Genomic DNA, 18,217 nt, shown 5'->3' with positions numbered 1-18,217 from the left:
AGAGGAAAATATTTCTGAAAATTTGACAGAGTTTTAAGAGGAAGGAAAAAATACCTCTAGGAATCTAAACATCACAGACAGGATATTTTTGGTATGAAGACGAAGATGTTCATTTGTTGGTATTCTGTGAATTATTTCAAGCACCAGCTTCCGGAGTTGCTGTAAAAAAAAAAGAAAGGAAAAATAAAGATATGGCAGAACTTTTTGTAAAATCCACAAAACCCAACAATTGGTTGCAGCATCTCTTTCAGCTTAATAATTCTGCATGTTAAAATAGAAAAAAAAAATTTATTTCATGTAGACATAGGCTTGTATACAAAGACATAATCCTTCCTACTACTCACCTAAGTGAATGAGGCAAATTTATCAAATTTACCATTGAAAAATCAGACTTTTTTAAGGAATGCAATTTTAAGTATTTAATGACAAAGAATCAACTTTTGCCTTTCATTCCTAACCTTCAGTAAAGTCAGTAGTTTGTAACAATGTGAAGTATCTCAGCAAGAAAGCCAATTCTGTTGCACCTACTTTTCCTCCTTTTTCTCCAAAGCCCAGATTTGCAAAGTTTATGAGTAACTTACTTAGGACTTTTTCAATTCCACTCCAAATGACAGATCTATTTTTAACAAGTCTTACATCAGTTCATTAGATTAATCAAGGACTTCACTGCAAAAAGGCAGGAGATGCTCCACACAGTTTACCTGTGCTGGCTTCTCCTGCAGAAACTGAACTTCCCCATCCTGTAGAAAGGTGAGAAACCGAGGGATGATGTGTTCCAGGAATGTTGAATATTGAGGGGATGATGTCACATTCTAATTAAGAACAAAAAATGGGGAGATATAAAACAGACATCACACAGATTATATTCAGTTACATTCAAGGCCACTATTAAACATTTTCAGTGAATTTTGAATAGATTCAGTGACTAAGTATCTGCTGACACACTACAGAACCAAATGAGTTCCAAGAGAACATTAGCAAAACAAATACTGAGCAAGTTCTTCCCTACTGAAGACAAGAACAATGAGAATCAACTAAGCCTTCAGATTCTAAACAGATCACCAGACTAAGCTGTTAAAACTACTCTTTTAGTCAGATAAATTGTTTTAGAGATGGCAGGTCAGCTTGAACAGATAAAAAACTCCACAAGAATGTTTTTTAGTCTTCTATAACTTCAAAACAGGTACATAACAACTAAGCATTCAACTGAAGTATAATTTCTGCTAACACAAGGTTGGGGTAACTCGTGTTTCACATTTTCTCTGCTGCTCATCTAATATGATGGTCCATCACCATGCAAAAGATGTCACTGGAGACATCTCCACCCCTGATGTCAGATTCTGCATCTGACAACTTCTCTCTCACTTCCACACCATGGAATACTCAGAGGAATCAGGAGGGCCTCTGCTTTACAAGGGCACAATACACATTTGAACTAAATAAAAGAAACCTTTAAATACAGACATTTCATAGCATTCAAAAAAAATAGAAGAAAAAAACTTACTTCACTTTTATTTAAATGCTTAATGAATAAATATTAGGCAATGAAAGCTCTTTAAGTCCAAACGTAATTCTTCAACAACCTGGCTAATTCCTAAATAGGAACCTAAAATCAATGACTTATAACCACATAAATCATAAGTCACGGGACACTACTATTAATCTTTTAACTGCTTAACATCAGAAGTTCTATTAATATACATTAAGCACATGAAAGGCTGCCACTGCAGAAAGTTAGGGAGGGTTTTGTTGTTTGGGGTTGTTTTCTTTTTATTTACCTCAAAATTCTCACTGACTTCTTGCATCATTTTCAACTTGGTTTCATCAGCTGAAAATGGAAATTCAAGCAAAAAAAATGTGAGTGTAAAACTAGGTCACGAAGGAAAACACCAGGCTCATCGATCAAAGAAGCAATCAGATCTTATCAGTTTAGCTATCACTGCCCAATTATAAGACACACAGTTCTCTCACACAACAACCACACAACTGCACACACACAAAGCTCACTCACTTTGGCTCATGCAAGTGTTTCTCATCATTTTGCTTCTTCAAAAATCAAAACCCAAACAAATTCCAAAGTGAATTCGACAGACTTCACTGCCTCATTTATCAATTGCCTGAACAAGTCCGAAACACTTGTGAAACAAACTGCTGAAGAGCTGTAATTTTCAGTAAGAAAAAAGTGTCTTACGTGTATTGACATCGGTAAGAGCAGCCACAAACTGAAGGTATTTTTTCATCAAAGTGGTTTGGTCCACCACCGTAGGCCCTTGTGCTGAAACAAATGCCATCTTGGAGGAGGAAAGATCAGCTTTCAGTACATCAAGACCAACACACCTACAAAAGAATACAGAAGTATTTATTAGTTTACGTGGCTTGTTAACAGCAGCTATCCCACCACCTACATCCGTTCTTCTGACATATTGAAGAGGACCCCCTTTTCCAAAAACCGCAGCTGTCATATTTACTTAGGCTTACAAATATAACACCAAGCATGTACAGCACTCGCTGTGACAGGACTGCACTAATAGATAAAAGGGGTTATTGGGCTCTTCACAGCACATTTACGTGTTTTGCCTGGTTTCCTCTCTCCCAGCAGCAGGCTCCAGGCTCAGGGATGCTCCCGACACTGCACACGTGCTATCCTGTCTTCCGCCCCAGCCAGATCTCAAACTTACTGCTACCCTCGGATACATCCCTGCGGGACTCACTCCCAGGGGCGCCAGCAGTTGTCCTGCTACCACAAATTGCCTTTCTCGCCCGTAAAGAAGCCTAAAATCACATCTAGCTTGAGACACCGACGACCTCCCTCCTCCCCTCGGGGGCTTCCCGTCAGTTTTGCTCCCGGCCAGGTCCGGCCGAGCCGGCCCGCAGGGCTGGGGGTGCCCGCAGCCAGCCCGGGACCCCGCGCCCCTCACCTTCCCCGCCGCAGCGCTGCTCGCCCGGGACGCTCCCAGCTGCCAGGGCGCCATCACGCCGAGCCCATCTCCGCCCTGCGAACACGGGCACCGTGAGCGGCCGCAGCGGCGCTTTCCCCCGTCCCTCAGCCCTCCCGGTGCCGGGCTCGGCCCCAGGCCTCCGGCGGAGCTCCGGCCGCTCCCTCCTGCCCGCGGCGCGCCGGTCCCGCCTCCCCTCGCCCCGCGTCACCGCGCCCAGGCCCGGGCCCCACCGGGGCGCTGCCGCCGCGCTCCTCACCCCGCGGCTCCGCGGGACCGCCCGGCCGTGGCCCCCCGGCTCCCTCCTTTGTTGCTCCCGGAGGCCGCCGGCAGCGCATGGGCGCGACGGAAGCGCCCGAGCTCAGTTCCGGCCGCCTCCTCCCGGTGCCGCCTCCTCCCGGTGCCGCCTCCCGCGCCTCTCGCCGGGCGGAGGCGGGCGCGCAGCTCCGCGGCACCGCCCGCTCCCTTCGCCGGCCCCGCAAGCCTCGGACGGCCCCGCCCTGACCCGCCCCGCCGGGGCGGTCTCGCCCCAGCTGGGCGCTGCCAGCGGCCGCTGCGTGAGGCGAGCCCCGCCCGTCCCCGCGTCCCCCGGAGGCTCCGCTAACGCCGGGGCCGCCGGTGGCAGCGGGCGAGGAGTCACCGGGGCAGAGGCGGCCGCGGCCGGTCTGTCCGGCCAGCGCAAGGCCTGCCCCGCCGGTGCCCCGGGGAAGCGGTGGCACGACCGGAAGCGTAAGCGGGCAGAGGGGCTGATCCGCCACAAGAAACAAAACGGCGGCCAGGCGTGAGAAAGGGCTTCGAATGATGAGTTTAAGAAAATAAAAAAAGTAAAAGTAAGCGAATTAAAACCAAAATATACAAAACAAAACAGGAGAAAACAAAATAAAACGACAAAAAAAGAACACTAGAAAACCACATTCCGGCGCTTTTGCTCTGGCTTTCTCCAGCAGGGCACCCGTTACAGGCCGTTCGGAGCGCTGCGGGACCGGTAACAGCAGCCGAACCTCCCCGGCAGAGGCGTCCCCGCGCCACCTCAGAAATACTGTGTATCTGCTTGGCGCCGCCAAAGCGCAGCACAAACCCCTTCCCAAACGCTCCGGCGTGTCCCCACGCCCTCGGCAGATGTGAAGCGTTTGTGGGTTTTATTGACTATTTGTTTAAACCGCCGGCGGCTTTGCAGCCCGGTCCCGCTGCCAGCGCGATCCCGCAGGAACTGCCCCCGGGAGAGGCGGGCTGGGCGCTGCCGCGGGGGAGCGTCCCGGGGGCGCGGACAGAGGAGCCGCAGTGCCGCGGGGGCAGCGCGGCCAGACCCGGTCCCGGTTCGAGAGCCGGCCACAGCCCCGGTCTCGGCGGCACCGAGCCGCGGCCCCCAGCATGCGGCAGCTGCTCTGCGTGCTGCTGCTGCTGCTGCTGCTGCAGCTCGGCCACGGTCGCTCCCCGGCCGCAGGTAAGGGGCCGCCGGTCTGCGCTGGTATCGCCGCCGGGCAGCGGGCGAGGGGTGCGGGGGGCGAAGGCTCAGACCTCAGACGTGAGCTGCATCACTGTTGTGGCGGGTTCCCTGCCCGAGCTTGATAGATGTGACAAGGGATGGAAGCAGCTCTTGGCACGCTCCCACCACCCCAGACTTTATTCTCAGGCTCTGTGATCTTGGTGCCTGCAGTGAAGGTGGGGCATCCCGGGCAGCCGGGGTTCTGCTTTGCACTTCTAACCAAAAAGCTGCACTTCTGCTTCCTCCGCTGACCTCGCGCCGCGGGTCACAAGGCACCTGGGCAGCCGCTGTCCCTCACTGTGGGACTCACAGAGCTCCATTCTGCAGAGACAGGTCGGAAAGGTAGGAGAAATCCCTGACTTGGATGGAATGTCTTGCTGTGCCGGTCACTCCCTGGGTGACCTTGGATTAGCCACTGAACCTCCAGCTGCTGCACCTCTCAGGCCGGTATGGCCCTGATTTGTAAAGCACCACGATAACCTCCAAGGAGAAGTGCTAGATAAGCATGAGTTAGTTGGCTATTTTTTTCCTGAATTCTGCTGAAACAAAGTGGAGCATAGCCTGATTCTTCTAGAGACATGAAACCTCCCTGTGCCAGATTTCATCAAAACACAAGCATTTCTCTTTTAACTCAAAAAATTGAACCCAGGGCCATTTCTTGTGCTGTGAAATGGGAACAATGGAGTTCTTTCTCAGGCAGTAACGTTACAGTTCATTTCTCACAGTCCTTCTGCCTCCAGAATTGCTCAGCACCTGTGATCTGTAAAAAAGAATGCAGGCACAAATGCAGTCCCTTTCATCCCGTCCAAGCTGATGGGGGCAGAAAAGCCAGCAAGGGAGTTAGCTGGCCCCAATGCTCCTTTCACATTAGAGGTCATGGATGAGTGGGAAATACAACTTCTGAAGGTCAAAGATTCAGGTCCCTGTTAGCAGTCTGGTGGCTCCTGAAAGAGAGGATAAGGAAAGGCACCAGCATTAGAAACCCCCAGCTCTGCTGCTCTGCCCAGCACTGCTGATGACAGGAGAGCCAGGGAGAGCTCTGATGAAGGGAAGGGAACATGCTCTGTGTTGAAGGCAAGCAACCAGATCCTGTTCCCAGCTCTGTCCCAATTCACAGCTATTTTGCATTTCCTTTTGTTTTGGGGCTTGGGGGTTGACTTTTTGTTTAACACATGCACAACCTTTAATGTTGTTGCACTGCTATTTTTTTGAAAAAATTAATGTATTCTTTCCATAAATCTCAACCTCTCTCACACTCTGCCTATGGCAGTAGTTGCAAGATCTGAAGTAGTTGAGTAAACGTGGCAGAGAAGATAATGGTGAGTCATTCAGAGCAGCAGAGCTGATTCAGTATCACAGGTCCTGTCCTGCACCTCTCATGCCTTGCTGTTTCATAGCACCCATGGTTTGGGTTGGAAGAGACCTTTAAAGTTCATCTAGTTCAATCCCCTGCTATGAGCAGAGACATCTTCAATTAGATTCAGGTAGTTCAGAGCCCTGTCCAACCTGACCTCGAATGTTCATACTGGGCATTCTGTGCCAGTGTTTCACCACCCTTACTGTGAAACATCTCCTCCCTTGACCTGCTGGCCATGCTGATTTTTATGCAGACCAGGATATCATTGTCTTTCTTGGGTGCACATTGTTGGCTCATGCCCAGCTTTTCATCCACCACTACCCAAGTCCTTCTTTATCCCTTCATCTCCTCAGCCTGTACTGAATAGTGGGCATTGCCCCAATCCAGGTGTAGAACCTTGCACTCAGCCTTGTTCAACCCCATGATGTTCCCATGGGCCCACTTTTTGAGTTTTTCCAGGTGCCTCTGGACAGCAACTGATCTGCCACTGGAGCATGGTACAACTTCAATTTGCCTTGGGATTTTTGGTCCTTCCCTGGAAAAAGAAATGTAAGGTGGACCATAGCAAAGAAGATGTATTTACTGAGTTTTTAATGTTTACTTATGAGGAAAGTCAGAAGGACTTGTCAACAGAGCTGGCAAAGGAATCTAGTGAATGAAATCTCACCTGATTTTGAAAGTTCACATTTTCTAGGACACAGATGAGAGCTGAGCTTCTTCCAGTATCTGTTAGATCATTGACAATGAACCTACAGCCAGCACCCAGTTCTGGGTGTAAAACCTCGTCAAAGCTTTTGCGATGTTCTAGTCTGAAGCTGTCTTCTATTATGAACATTTCTAGGACCCAGTCTGACATGTTGCTTACTGCTATTTGTTTGAACTCATATACACATGCAACAGTTTCTGTTCCAGATTTTTAAAACAGTAAAAAAATATGGTGGTAAAGTCTTTAATGGGATGAGTGTCATTGTGAGTCACATAACTACAGCTGACTAGTTAAAAAGTGTAAATAAATAAATAAATAAAATTTTAAATGCAGTACAATAAGGTTTGTTTTACTTCTTTTCTTCTGATTTCCACAGAGTTGTATGGTCTGGAAATAACCAACAATGGTCCCATCACAACAGGAGCTCAAGCTACTGTTCAGGCCAGTCTAAGAATGGAGAACAAAAATGTCACATCAAACTTGTATCACTTTAACTGGATTTATGCTCCTCTGATTCTGATAGAGAAATCCGAGCAGCGGTTTACTTCCATAATTAATGTGACCAGTGAATTTCCGGGCACTTTCCCCATTTCTGTCTGGGTGACTCACAAAAACTGCTGGTTGTGTCGGCCGGTTGCGAGAAACATCACCGTGCTTCAGATTACAGGTAAAATGGCTTTACAGCCTGTACCTCTCCAGGAACTCAGTATATATGCCCTGGCCAGCAGCAGGGTGAAAGCCAGTGTAAATATGGCTTCTGACAACAGAGTTGCATTTGTAAGCACTTGTGGCTGAAGGTGGGTTTGGGTGGAATGGTATAATCAGTACCATTAGAGCCACACTCAGTCTCTCTACATCCAGGAAGAAAGGGTGATCCTGCCCATGTTTTCCTGCCTCTGTCACTTAGAGAAACTGAGCTGGAAACCAGATGCTTCAGCAGCTGCAGTTCACCCATCAGCATGGGTCAGTGACGTCCAGACTGCTAAAACAATGCTTCTTCTCCAGCATTTCTAGACCTAAAGTTAGGATGACCATCAGCAGTGACAATCTGCTGCTTTCCCCTGTTGCATGACACAGCAAATCTTAGGCCATCAGCACAGCAGAGCGTTACATTTTCTTTTAAAGCTTTGTCCGAGTGTACTGAAATTGGATGTGAAGTCACGGCTGCATAAAATGTTGCTGAGTGCAATTTCAGCTTACTGGGAATATTCATAACCATAAATATGCTCTTTTTTTTACAAATTAACCACTGGTGTGCTGCAGTTAACCTAATCTCTAACACAGGGATTGACAGACCCATTCCAACAGTAATTGCAGTTATTATTTGTGCATCACCCAGAAAACAGTTAACCAGATTTAATGAATTGTTAACAGGGTAAGAGTCTGTTACTGGTAATCAATAGCCCATTAATTTTATAATGAGCTGATAAATGTCTCATCATAATACATCTTTATTTGTAGGTTAAAGAGGATTTTTTTAAATCAGTCTGCCACTCCTTGTAAACAAAGTCAAACACAGAACCTCTCATAGACATGAAACTTCTCCCCTTTCTGTATTCACAATATATAGCACATCTGTTGTTCATAGCAGTCAAATACTAATTTCTATAAGACTAGCTAAAACCAAGGGGGAAAAAAGCTACGTAAAAAAACCCCACAAAACACAAAAAAAACCGTTCCAAACATGAAGAATGGGTATACTGGCTTGATTCTGAATCTAGATGCTTGATATTAATACCAGTTCTTTTAAAATAGATAGTAAAAGTTTATATTGAGCTCAATCAGTCTGGGATTTTTTCTCCTAGTTCTATTAGATGTTTTATCATTACCCATTGTATAACCCTAAATAAATATTTTAATTTCACTGCCTCATTAACATATGTGACAACACTGAGTAATAGATATAAAATACACTTAACCTCTTGGACTAGGACACAGAAAGACACATCATCAAAGATTGTTTTGATATACACACAGAGCATGCTGTGGAAGAGTGCTGTCATTCTTCTTCCCTCTTTTTATTCCGCAGAATTTATCACAGGGAACCTCACCCTTGCCCAGATAGAAGACAGCAGAGTTACCACACATGGTTCTAGATCCTCCACAGACACAGTGACCCGGATTTCTTTCTCTCTTCATGACCCAAGTCATTACTTCCAGTCAGCATCATTTGTCTACAACTGGGATTTTGGAGATGGGTAGGTGTGCTTACTTTGTCTGCTTTAACAAGTATTCAAGATGGCTCTGATTCAGATGTTCATCTAGAGAAAAATCCCAATTAAATCAGTTAGCTAATAGTCTGCCTGCTATAAAAGTTTTTTCATAATTTACTGACGACTCCTATTCCATTTTGTGGATTCTTTTAGTGCTGTCTGTAGTTTCTTTAATTAAAAATGCACAGAATTCCTCTGGATCTCATACTAATTGTAGTTCCATAGGTAACACCACAGACATAAATCCTCATGATATGGACATAAAGTAGAATTTAGAATCACAGCCACTGGAGCATTGTCTGTAAAGAAAATATATTAGAGCTTGTCCCTTTTTAAACCAGAAATATGCAAGCACTTGGTAAAAGGCAATTTTGATTCTATATTTTTTCCTGTTGCACACAGAGTTTACCAGATTACCAAGGAACCCTTTGTCTACTGCAACTGCTCTTCCATGGGGAATCGCACAGTGCATCTGAAGGTCGTAGCTGAATGGGAGCAAACTGGAAGCATCATACACGAAAGAGAAATTATGCAGAAAACTGGTGACTTTACCACAGCTCTGGAGCTCTTGGGTAATTATGAAACATCTTGCACCTTCAATCCTGTATCTGTAATAGCTGTATATGTACAGATACAATCTAGCTTTAACATGGTAACACAACTTCAACATTGTTTCACATGCAATGACTGGTCAGCATCATTCCGTGGAGTGTTTCCATGGCAAAATCAACTTCATGTTCTTCCAACATAGAAAAACGGGTGGAAATAGATAAACTCTTCAGTTTGTTTTTAATCTACAGACAATTTTACTGTCTTTTGTAAAAGTCTCACATACAAATAAAACAATAAAGTATTTATGGTAACTTATAGTGGATTTGTTTGTTGAATTGACATCAGCTATCCCTAAACAATAAATTAGTTAAATCAAGCATTAGGAAAGTCTCATTGATTTGGTCAGCTTCAGGAGTAAATAAGCACAGAATTCAAAAAGCTGATCATACATATTAAAAAGAAATCAGAAAATATCAGAGAACTTACATCATCTCTCTTGGTAGGTTTCCTTGCGGGGTGTCAGACAAGTAGTATTATTTGTGTGACTGATGGAGCTCCAATCTGCAAGTCTGTGGAAAAAAACCTTCACTGGGAAACCAGTGAGACTCAAGTTTACATGTGGAGTGTGACATGCTGCCTTTTCATTTCTCCTCAGATGCTGTTAAAAGTATTAACGTAGTGGGCTCCAGAGAGACTCAGGTAATGGAAAACCTGAATTTATCTCTTCATATCAATGGCACGTAAGTAGAAAGCACAACTTCTTTCCTCCCAAAAATTGTCTGTGTTTTCCCCCAGTGTTTCCTTAATACAGTCAGTTGCACCCCACACAAGTTACATTAAAAAAAAAAAAAAATTTCTTTGAGCAAAATACCATTGAATATTGCATTTTCCTGACTTGAAATACCATGAGCTCTAGAGCCTGAAAGAACCTGCATTTTTACAGAAAACTAGAATTCTCCTATGTAAAGCAAATGTTATTTTTTTTATCTTTGTAAAAAGAATGTTAAAAGACAAGTAGCCAGAGAAATAGTGGGGAAAAATGGATCTGAAAACTTCCTTTTGAATTTTTGTCCTTCACCAATTTCCCCACTATTAAATTAAAATATATCCCAAGTCCTGTTGCATAGCAGCAAACTTGGCTGGCATAGGGGATTAATAGGCTTGGGGAGTAATTCTGGGAAAGTTATGATTGCCACAAAATGGATAAGATATAGAAGCTCCATGCAGCAAGGATTATAGGAAAACAGGAGAGTTGTGAGCACCACAATCCCAGCACAAGCTCTCTCAAGTTGCAGCATTAGAACACATTGGAGTTTTGGAGCAAGCAGCACTCAAACACAGAGTCGTTTGCCAGAGGCATAAACAGTCCCAACAGACAAAGCAGCACAGTTTGCATTCAGAAAGTGAAAGGCACATCGGCAGGAATGGGAACTGGAGATGGCATACCAGTGAATGTGAACAGCCAAAAACTATGACAGGCAAACCTGAGATCAATGAAAGCAGGCTTGGTAACCTCCTAGTCACGGGACTGGCACTGATGCAAGAGGAGCTTAAGATAGAGATGCAGTGACAAAGAGATGGGTTATCAAAAACAAAGCTTGAAAATGAGATAAACACATAAACACAATGCTTTCTTTAGCCAACGGTCATTGTAAAGAGATAAGAAACAAAATTGTAATAAAATAGGGTAAAGAAAAGCTCTGGCTGTTATCAGAATCAAAGTCTATAGTGCATAAGGTGAGTTCAAGCAGAATCAGTTGAAAGAGGGATCTGGAAGGGTAAATAAAAGGCTTCAATTAGATGTGGTGAGAGGCCACATGGCCATGAAGGGGGTTGCACTAAATTGCTTGATGGCAAATAAAAAACCTTTTGTTAATGTAAGGGGTGCTGTGATCCTTGAAACTTACATACATTTTCTGGCTATTAGTCCTTTGTACAGAGCTCATCTTATATTCTTTGCAGTTTCATTTGTGGGTTTTTTAAAATTAGAACAGTCTTGGATGTGCTTCAGTGGTACAGACAGTGATTTCTGTGCGAGAAGGACAAAGGAAAAATAACCTTCCCTTGGAAGTGCAGGGAAAAAAGATTCCTTTTATCTTTATTGAAGAAGGACTATGGAAGAAGGACTATTTTCTACACACAGTGGCCTGCTGTTGACCCTTGCAGGTATTCAGCTCTCAGCTGAAAGGCTTGCCTTTATAGAAGCATCACAAAGAACTTTTTCATTTGGCAAATGCTATAAACCAAACAACTGTGCAGTTAACTACTTTATTTGTGTTTAGATTAACGTCATTAGTTTCAAAATTATTCTGCTATTTTAACCAAGTTCTTTGCTGAAATTTTTGCAGCATTTTCACCTTTTTTTTAAATTTTGCCTCTTTTCTCTTGTCGTTTCAGCCCACCACTGGCATTATGCTGGCTTATAAAATCCGAATGCATTCCACTTGAAGATGACAAATGCCATCTGGTGGAGATCAGCGGCTCCTGCTACAACCTCAGCCACACCTTCAGGGACGCGGGACAGTATTGCCTCAGCGTTAGGGTGGAGAACGGCGTGACGATGCTGCAGACGTACCACGAGATCAAAGTGCGGCCAGCAGGTGAGGAGCAGGGAGTCTGAGCAGCACGGAGTCCCACCTGTCAGGGAACCTGCAGTCTCAAACAGGTTAGGGACAATTGCGGATTAGCCAGCCTGCGGATGAGGTTTCAGGAATGTGTTATAGATCCCTAAAAGGAGGAGAATAAAAAGGGAAATGAAAATTTATAATGTGTCTGCTGTAATTGCTCTGAGCTTCTTGTATTCTGCTGAACCCTTAGTCCCAAGAGTGTCTTGAAGCTACTAAGTACCCTGGGAAGGCTGTATTACTTAAATGACGTATTTTTCGGTTTAAATAGTTGGAGAGGATAATTAGGAAAACACATGCGTCTGTAACACTACCTTAATTAAGCAGTTTCAATTCTTTTTGCTTAGTTTAGTTATGGATTTTCAAGGGTACATTTTTCTAGGCCTCCATTTCATTACAAGTCTCTGTCCCTCCTGCCTGTGACCCCAGCTGGCTCCCCCATGCAGGGTCACACATGCCTCTCTTGGGTCCCTAAACCATCTGAGAGAGTGGTTAAATGGCCAAGAGAAGAGAATGGGGGACAGCCAGGCTGTGACACAGGCTGGTCACACCGTGTCACTGTGAGCCAGCTGTGTACAGACAGGGCAGCTCACTCCAGAAGGCACTGGTGTGCATTCAGGGCTGAATCCTCTGTGCTGGAGGCTCTTAGCTGCTGTGGAGGTGAGAGTCCTTCCTGTCCTCTTCGGGTACCACAGAGGTACAAACAGCCTGGGGAGTCAAGGGCTGACATATGTAACTGGGTGGAGGTTTTTAGGCTCTTCAAGAAAAAAGAGGGCATAAAGGGAAAGACCCTTACAACCCCCTCCCAACTCCTGAGATTTCAGAAAAACCTGGAGTGATCTGGGCTGAAAAGTTTATTCTCCCTTACACACATCTCCTTTTTCCAAAAAGTACTCCTAAAACTTCTTCATTGTTTCCTTTTTGCTGTTGCCTTTTTTGGGGGTATTGTGTCACTCCAGGAATGTGTCCTTGTGCTTTTTCCTAGGAATCCACCCAGCTTTCTTTGTCTTGCTCTGCACTGCTCTGGTTTCAGTGATGCTGGTACTGGTGCTGTACACGACTTTTCGAAGTAACACACAACAAAAAGATCTCGTGGAGGTATTCTGTTACTCTTAATTTGAGTTGGGATAGTAATCAGGTATCTTTCAGCCATGAAGGGTATCTGATATGAAAAGTTCTTTAATCCCCAGACAAACAGAGCAGGAGGGAGCATTTCCCTGGTATGTGTAGTCTGTTCTACCAAAAAATCCAATCAGTGCAGGCAAACGAAGTAACAGGCATGCTTCTGGCTTGTTGCAGAGAACTCTAAATTGCCAGAATAATAATGGGCAGTTTGTTAATATTCCCAAGCAGATCCTTGCATTGAAGTATCCTTCCAGAGGATCTGCCTCAGAGCAGTGACATGAAAGAAAGCAAGGAGATAGTGCAAGAGGATACAGGATAATAAAAAAGGAGGGGTATGTTACCTAAAGCAGCCCTAAATTTTTACCTACCCCTTATATGTGGCCTTCCTCTCCCCAGCTCCCTTCCATCTCTAATATACCTTTCACTTGCTCCAAAAGGTGTTTGCAATAAGCATGAGTTCTCAAATCAAAGGTAGCTTTCATGGTACTTTGGAAAGTACCCAATACCCTTTACACTGTGCCACAATATAAATTATATTCCTCTAGAGACACTGTCTATAAGCCATGTGCACAGCAGGTATAAATCAGAAGTCTATTTGAAGTTAGTGACTGACTGAAAATGGTTTGTAGCCCAATGTATCCTTGCTGGACTTGAGCCAGTGGGAACTGAACTAAGAATGATATTTTTGATGTTCTTTTTCCAGGTAGCTGACTTTGACTTTTCTCCACTGTCTCATGAACACCGCTCTAATCATTCCAAGTCAGGCTGTGGCCTAGTATGTTGCAGATCGTGTTTTCTTCAACCATCAAAAGAAGCTGCCTGGGAGAGTCATGAACTTCTACATTCACTTTACAGGCCAGTCAAAATGTACACACTGTGAAGAACACAATTGCACTTTGGTTGCACTAACTGTCTAACTTTCTCACGTAGGATAAGTTAAAAGTCTGGTGCTGCATGAATGGTTTGGTTTTGCCAATGCAATGAGGTTCACCACTTTCAGTCCAGCACTTGAGTACTTCATTCTCTCAACTTAAAAAGAACAAGAAACACAGTAAAAGTAGCTTTGGTATTTTTAACTTATACGGGTGTGTACATTTACAGCTGTAAATGCAGCATTTTATTCTCATGAAAGATTATTTTATGTGCAGGTTTGCTAAATTCACTACCTCTTGTAATTTCTCTGTTCCTTCTGCTGTCTGTTTCAAAGAAGAAAATGCCTAAAACAAACATACCTCATTTCCTATGTACAACAATATTACTGGAAATGGAAGCCACCCAAAATGCTGTTGAATGTGTGTTTCTTCTACCAAGAAACTGATGTGTCCAGGTTGAAAACAGAGGAGGTGTTTCCAATGAACCAGACTACCTAATTATGTTGTCCTTTTTCCTGTCTTAAAAGACCCCTTTTTAAGCTAATGGACTTCTGTCAGACTGCAGTGGTGGTGACCTACTCACTCACCTGCCAGCAGTACTTTGGTCCTGCAGAAACCTCCACATGACCACCACTTTCTAAAATAGAACACCACTCTAATCTGTGTAAGTAGCTTTTCTTTTTTAGGCTATTCATTCTTCTTTTTTTTCCCATATTGCTCCCCAACTAGTCATCACAGGTCCTCTTCCAAAAAGTGCAACAACCAGTAGCTCAAAGCTACTCAGCAAAACATGTTCAATTCCAATTCCTAATCAATGTTCAAGGCTGTGTAAACTCCATGCCTGTTGCAGACTACCATCTACTGTCAGCTTCTGGCTCAGCCAGGCTTTGCCCGCTGGCATTTCAGAATGCTCTGGAGGCTTTTGAACAAAAGTGCCTTTGTGTCCACTTCTTTTTTTAAATGTGACACACCCTCCCCACCTCTGCTTAAAGTGTGTGGGTATTGTGGGCTTGGGGTTTTTCATAGTTTCTCAAATGATTGGAAGATAATTGTCTGAATGTGAGGGGACTTACCATGAGGTTTTTGGGGTACTCATTTCACATGTTCAACTGTGTTTCCTCAGAGGAGCCCAGAGCTTCAGTTCTTTTGTGAAAGAAATTACATGACCCTTAATTAACTTGATACATTTAAAATAGAATAGGATCATCTAAGCTAACAAATCCTATAAACACAAGTTTTTGTGAAAATGTCCCTTCCAAAGCAGAGCTTCTTTCGGCTTTTCTTCCAAAGAGAAACAGTATTTCTAAGAAAGCTTGCCGGTTAGGAGTGGTGTCCCTTCTATTCTTTCTCAGTGCTCTGGTATCAAACTCTATCTTCAGCCATATTCAGTTACTGCTAAGAATGTGCCTCTTTTTAGCAAAGAAGCTACTGTGCCTGAGAGCTTCAGTTTTATTTTTTATTCCTGAGATCCCAGCCCTCTGAATCCCTGCCAAAGACAGTGACTTTTCTGGGATGCCAGTGTGGTTTGTAAATGGCTACATGGTCCTTGGGCACTGGAAAGAAGAGATTTCTGATATGCAAAATGCAACTCAGAATGACAGAGCCCTAGACAGACTGCACAGGGGTTTCTGTGGTCAGAATTTAGTCTGAGCTTCTTCTATTACATTTGTGAAAGACATGTGGCCCTTGCTGTTGTAATACACTTAAAGACAACGCCTTGACATGCTAATGAATGTGTAAAAAGCCCTTTCTCCTCCATATTGTACTCCTAGCAAAGAAAATATCTGTGAGAGCAGACTCAGTTATAGACACATGAGACTGAGATCCTTTGGGTTTGAAACAGACCATATCAAAGGAGTAAGAATTCTGCTTGGCCCCCTTTTGAATTAATACCCAGGTGATCCAAAGCATATCATGGGGTGTTAGGCCATGGACTTCGCTGCTTTGGGGTTTTGCCTTTGTGTTCTCCATATGTCCGAGCCAAGATACAACTGATCATGCCAAACCTGGCAAAGCAGGTATCAACCCCCCTTCAAAAAAAGTAGGACATGGAGTTAGTTACAAAAGACAGGCCTAAGAAAATCCCCAATTTCCTACTGAGAAAAACAGAGCAAATGTCCTTCAGAAGAATATTGGCTCCTACTCTCTGCCTAGAGTGAACGAAGCAGTCAAATGATTCAGGAGGGTAGAAAAGATAAAGTGCTGCAAAGTAGAAAGTCAACACTATCAAATACTGGAAGACACCAAGAGCGGAAAAGAATAGAGGTTAGAAAGAAAGACATCTCTGGCAAAAAATAATCAGTGGAGAAAGTACACTTAAAAGGGTATGTCAAGAAGCAAATTAACGAAGAAAATTTAAACAGCCTTAGCAAATTGAGGTGTAAGTATGAGAAATATTCACGTGAATATGTTCTTGAATCCAGTATGAAACTGCTTCCTGCACAAAAGACTGATCTGTGGGTTTGATAAATGTGTCTGAAATTGAAGACAAAAGGTAATTGAGCAGTTCAGGATATAGCAATGAGATTAGTGGGATGTAGCAAGGATCAGTAGGAGGATTCATTTTGTTAACCATAGCAATCAATGACCTGAAAAAAGAAATGTTCAGCAAAACGATCAAACTCACTGATTCAAAACAAGAGACCAGTGAGTGCAAAGCCAAAGAACCATTAAATGCAAGTGATAAGCAAAAGTGTGGGCAGATAAAAAGTATGCAATGAGAATTATTTACAAGGAAATGCATTTGAAAACAAAAAGGTTCTGGAAATTCGTAGTAGAAAAACACACAGTAAAGCAAAAGAACTTCTGTTACTCTGTAATTTGTCATATAAACAATGGTGTTGGTGTGTGCAGTAATTGTGGGGACAAATCAGCATTTTATCTGAAAAGCAGAACATAAGGCTCTGTGGCTGAATGGGTCAAGGCTGAACTTTGTCTTTCATCTCTGGAAAGCAGATTACACAGCCCAAGCTGTGACCACAGTTTGAAGACATAAGGCCTCTATTGCATTTGCTGGGTGCTGTAGGAATGGAAGTTGTCTCAGCAAAAGGAAGGTGAAGAGCTCCATATTTAAATACTCAGCTTTATTATTAGATAATCAGCCAACACTTCACCTTGATTTTTGTGCCAGTTTCCATGGAAACTGAAATGACATCTTGCAGCTGTCACAAAATTCTTCAGATCCTGCAGATCTCAGCTTCGACAGCACACCGTGCACTACAAATCTGGATTTTTAAATTGCATCCACTAAAGTGGGGAACACAGAAGTTCCAGCAACTTCTTTCAGAGCTAGGTATACTCATTGCCAGCATCTGTACTTCCTACAGCAGTGTGCACAAAGACAGCAGATGCAGCCAATCAAAGAATCATAAAATCATAGAATGGCCTGAGTTGGAAGGGACCTTACAGATCATTTCCTTCCACCCCCCTGCCATGGGCAGGGACACCTTTCACTAGACAAGGTTGCTCCAAGTCCCATCCAACCTGGCCTTGAACACTTTGAGGGATGGGGCATCCTGTGCCAGGGTGCCAACACCCTCACAGTAAACAATTTTTTCCTGGTATCTAAATTAAACCTCCTCTCTGTCAGTTTGAAGCCATTTCGCCTTGTCCTGTCACTACATGTTCTTGTAAAAAGTCTCTCTCCACCTTTCTTTTCATCTCCCTTCAGGTAAGGGAATCAGGTCACTCCAAAGCCTTCTCTTTTCCAGTCTGAGCAATCCCAATTCTCTCAGCCTTTCCTCACAGCAGAATTGTTCCAGTCCTCTGATCACCTTGGTGATCTCCTCTGGACTCATCCAACAGCTCCAGGTCCTTCCTGTGCTGAGCCCCCAGAACAGAAAGTAGCTCTGCAGGTAGGGTCTCACCTGAGCAGGGCAGGGGAGGAATCCCCTCCCTCTATCAGGGGGTTTTATAAAATACTGCAGTTGTACTACTGTCACAACTACAGGAGCAGATCATACTAGAGCACTAGGGGAAAGACTACCCCAGCCAAATAATTTTCTAATGCATTTACTCACAGCAGTCTTGGGAGGCAGGGAAGTGATATTATCACTGTTCACAGGAGGCAGAAGGGAGCCATGTAGAGATATGGAGCTTGCTCATGCAGAGGCAGCTGCAAATACCTGCATAAAATTCGAGATTAAAAAGATTATGACCATCTACCAAATCCTTGTCCTTCTGTTGGAAACCATATAACTTCCCTAATTTTTTAATTAATGGGTTTAATTAATTATAATTAATTTGTTTTATTTAATCATAACCAGTTTATTAATTACAAGCAATGTATTAATCTTAAATCACTTCTAGCCAGCATTCAGCAAAATTTAGCATGAGCAGGTATTGTG

General features: G+C 43.8%; 2 protein-coding genes across 4 annotated transcripts in view; one reads left to right on the top strand and one right to left on the bottom strand.

The window, feature by feature from the left end:
• TRRAP (transformation/transcription domain associated protein) overlaps positions 1-3,282 on the bottom strand; it is a 77,770-nt gene extending 74,488 nt beyond the window's left edge. For 2 of the 3 annotated variants that reach the window (XM_082292524.1, XM_082292526.1), the window contains exons 1-5: positions 3,196-3,282; positions 2,192-2,337; positions 1,779-1,828; positions 702-812; positions 55-159 (exon numbers count right to left, since the gene is read on the bottom strand). In XM_082292524.1, the coding sequence (XP_082148650.1) occupies positions 55-159; positions 702-812; positions 1,779-1,828; positions 2,192-2,291 (366 nt within the window). In that variant the 5' untranslated portion in view covers positions 2,292-2,337; positions 3,196-3,282. Of the gene's footprint in view, positions 1-54; positions 160-701; positions 813-1,778; positions 1,829-2,191; positions 2,338-2,918; positions 2,994-3,195 lie in introns of all 3 variants that reach the window. The other variant, XM_082292525.1, reaches the window with a different exon arrangement.
• A 1,025-nt stretch (positions 3,283-4,307) lies between these two features.
• On the top strand, positions 4,308-13,879 carry TMEM130 (transmembrane protein 130; the record flags this gene model as incomplete). Its single annotated transcript, XM_082292455.1, has 8 exons — positions 4,308-4,380; positions 6,862-7,152; positions 8,515-8,683; positions 9,101-9,270; positions 9,906-9,990; positions 11,648-11,850; positions 12,860-12,972; positions 13,703-13,879. 8 exons carry the CDS (start codon positions 4,308-4,310, stop codon positions 13,877-13,879), a joined length of 1,281 nt encoding a protein of 426 aa, XP_082148581.1.
• Positions 13,880-18,217: the final 4,338 nt, after the last annotated feature.

This window comes from Coloeus monedula (genome assembly GCF_965178545.1).
Source record: "Coloeus monedula genome assembly, chromosome: 16".
NCBI lineage: Eukaryota > Metazoa > Chordata > Aves > Passeriformes > Corvidae > Coloeus > Coloeus monedula.
The sequence above is the reverse complement of the archived record's forward strand: the minus strand, read 5'-3'. Positions and strand labels throughout refer to the sequence as shown.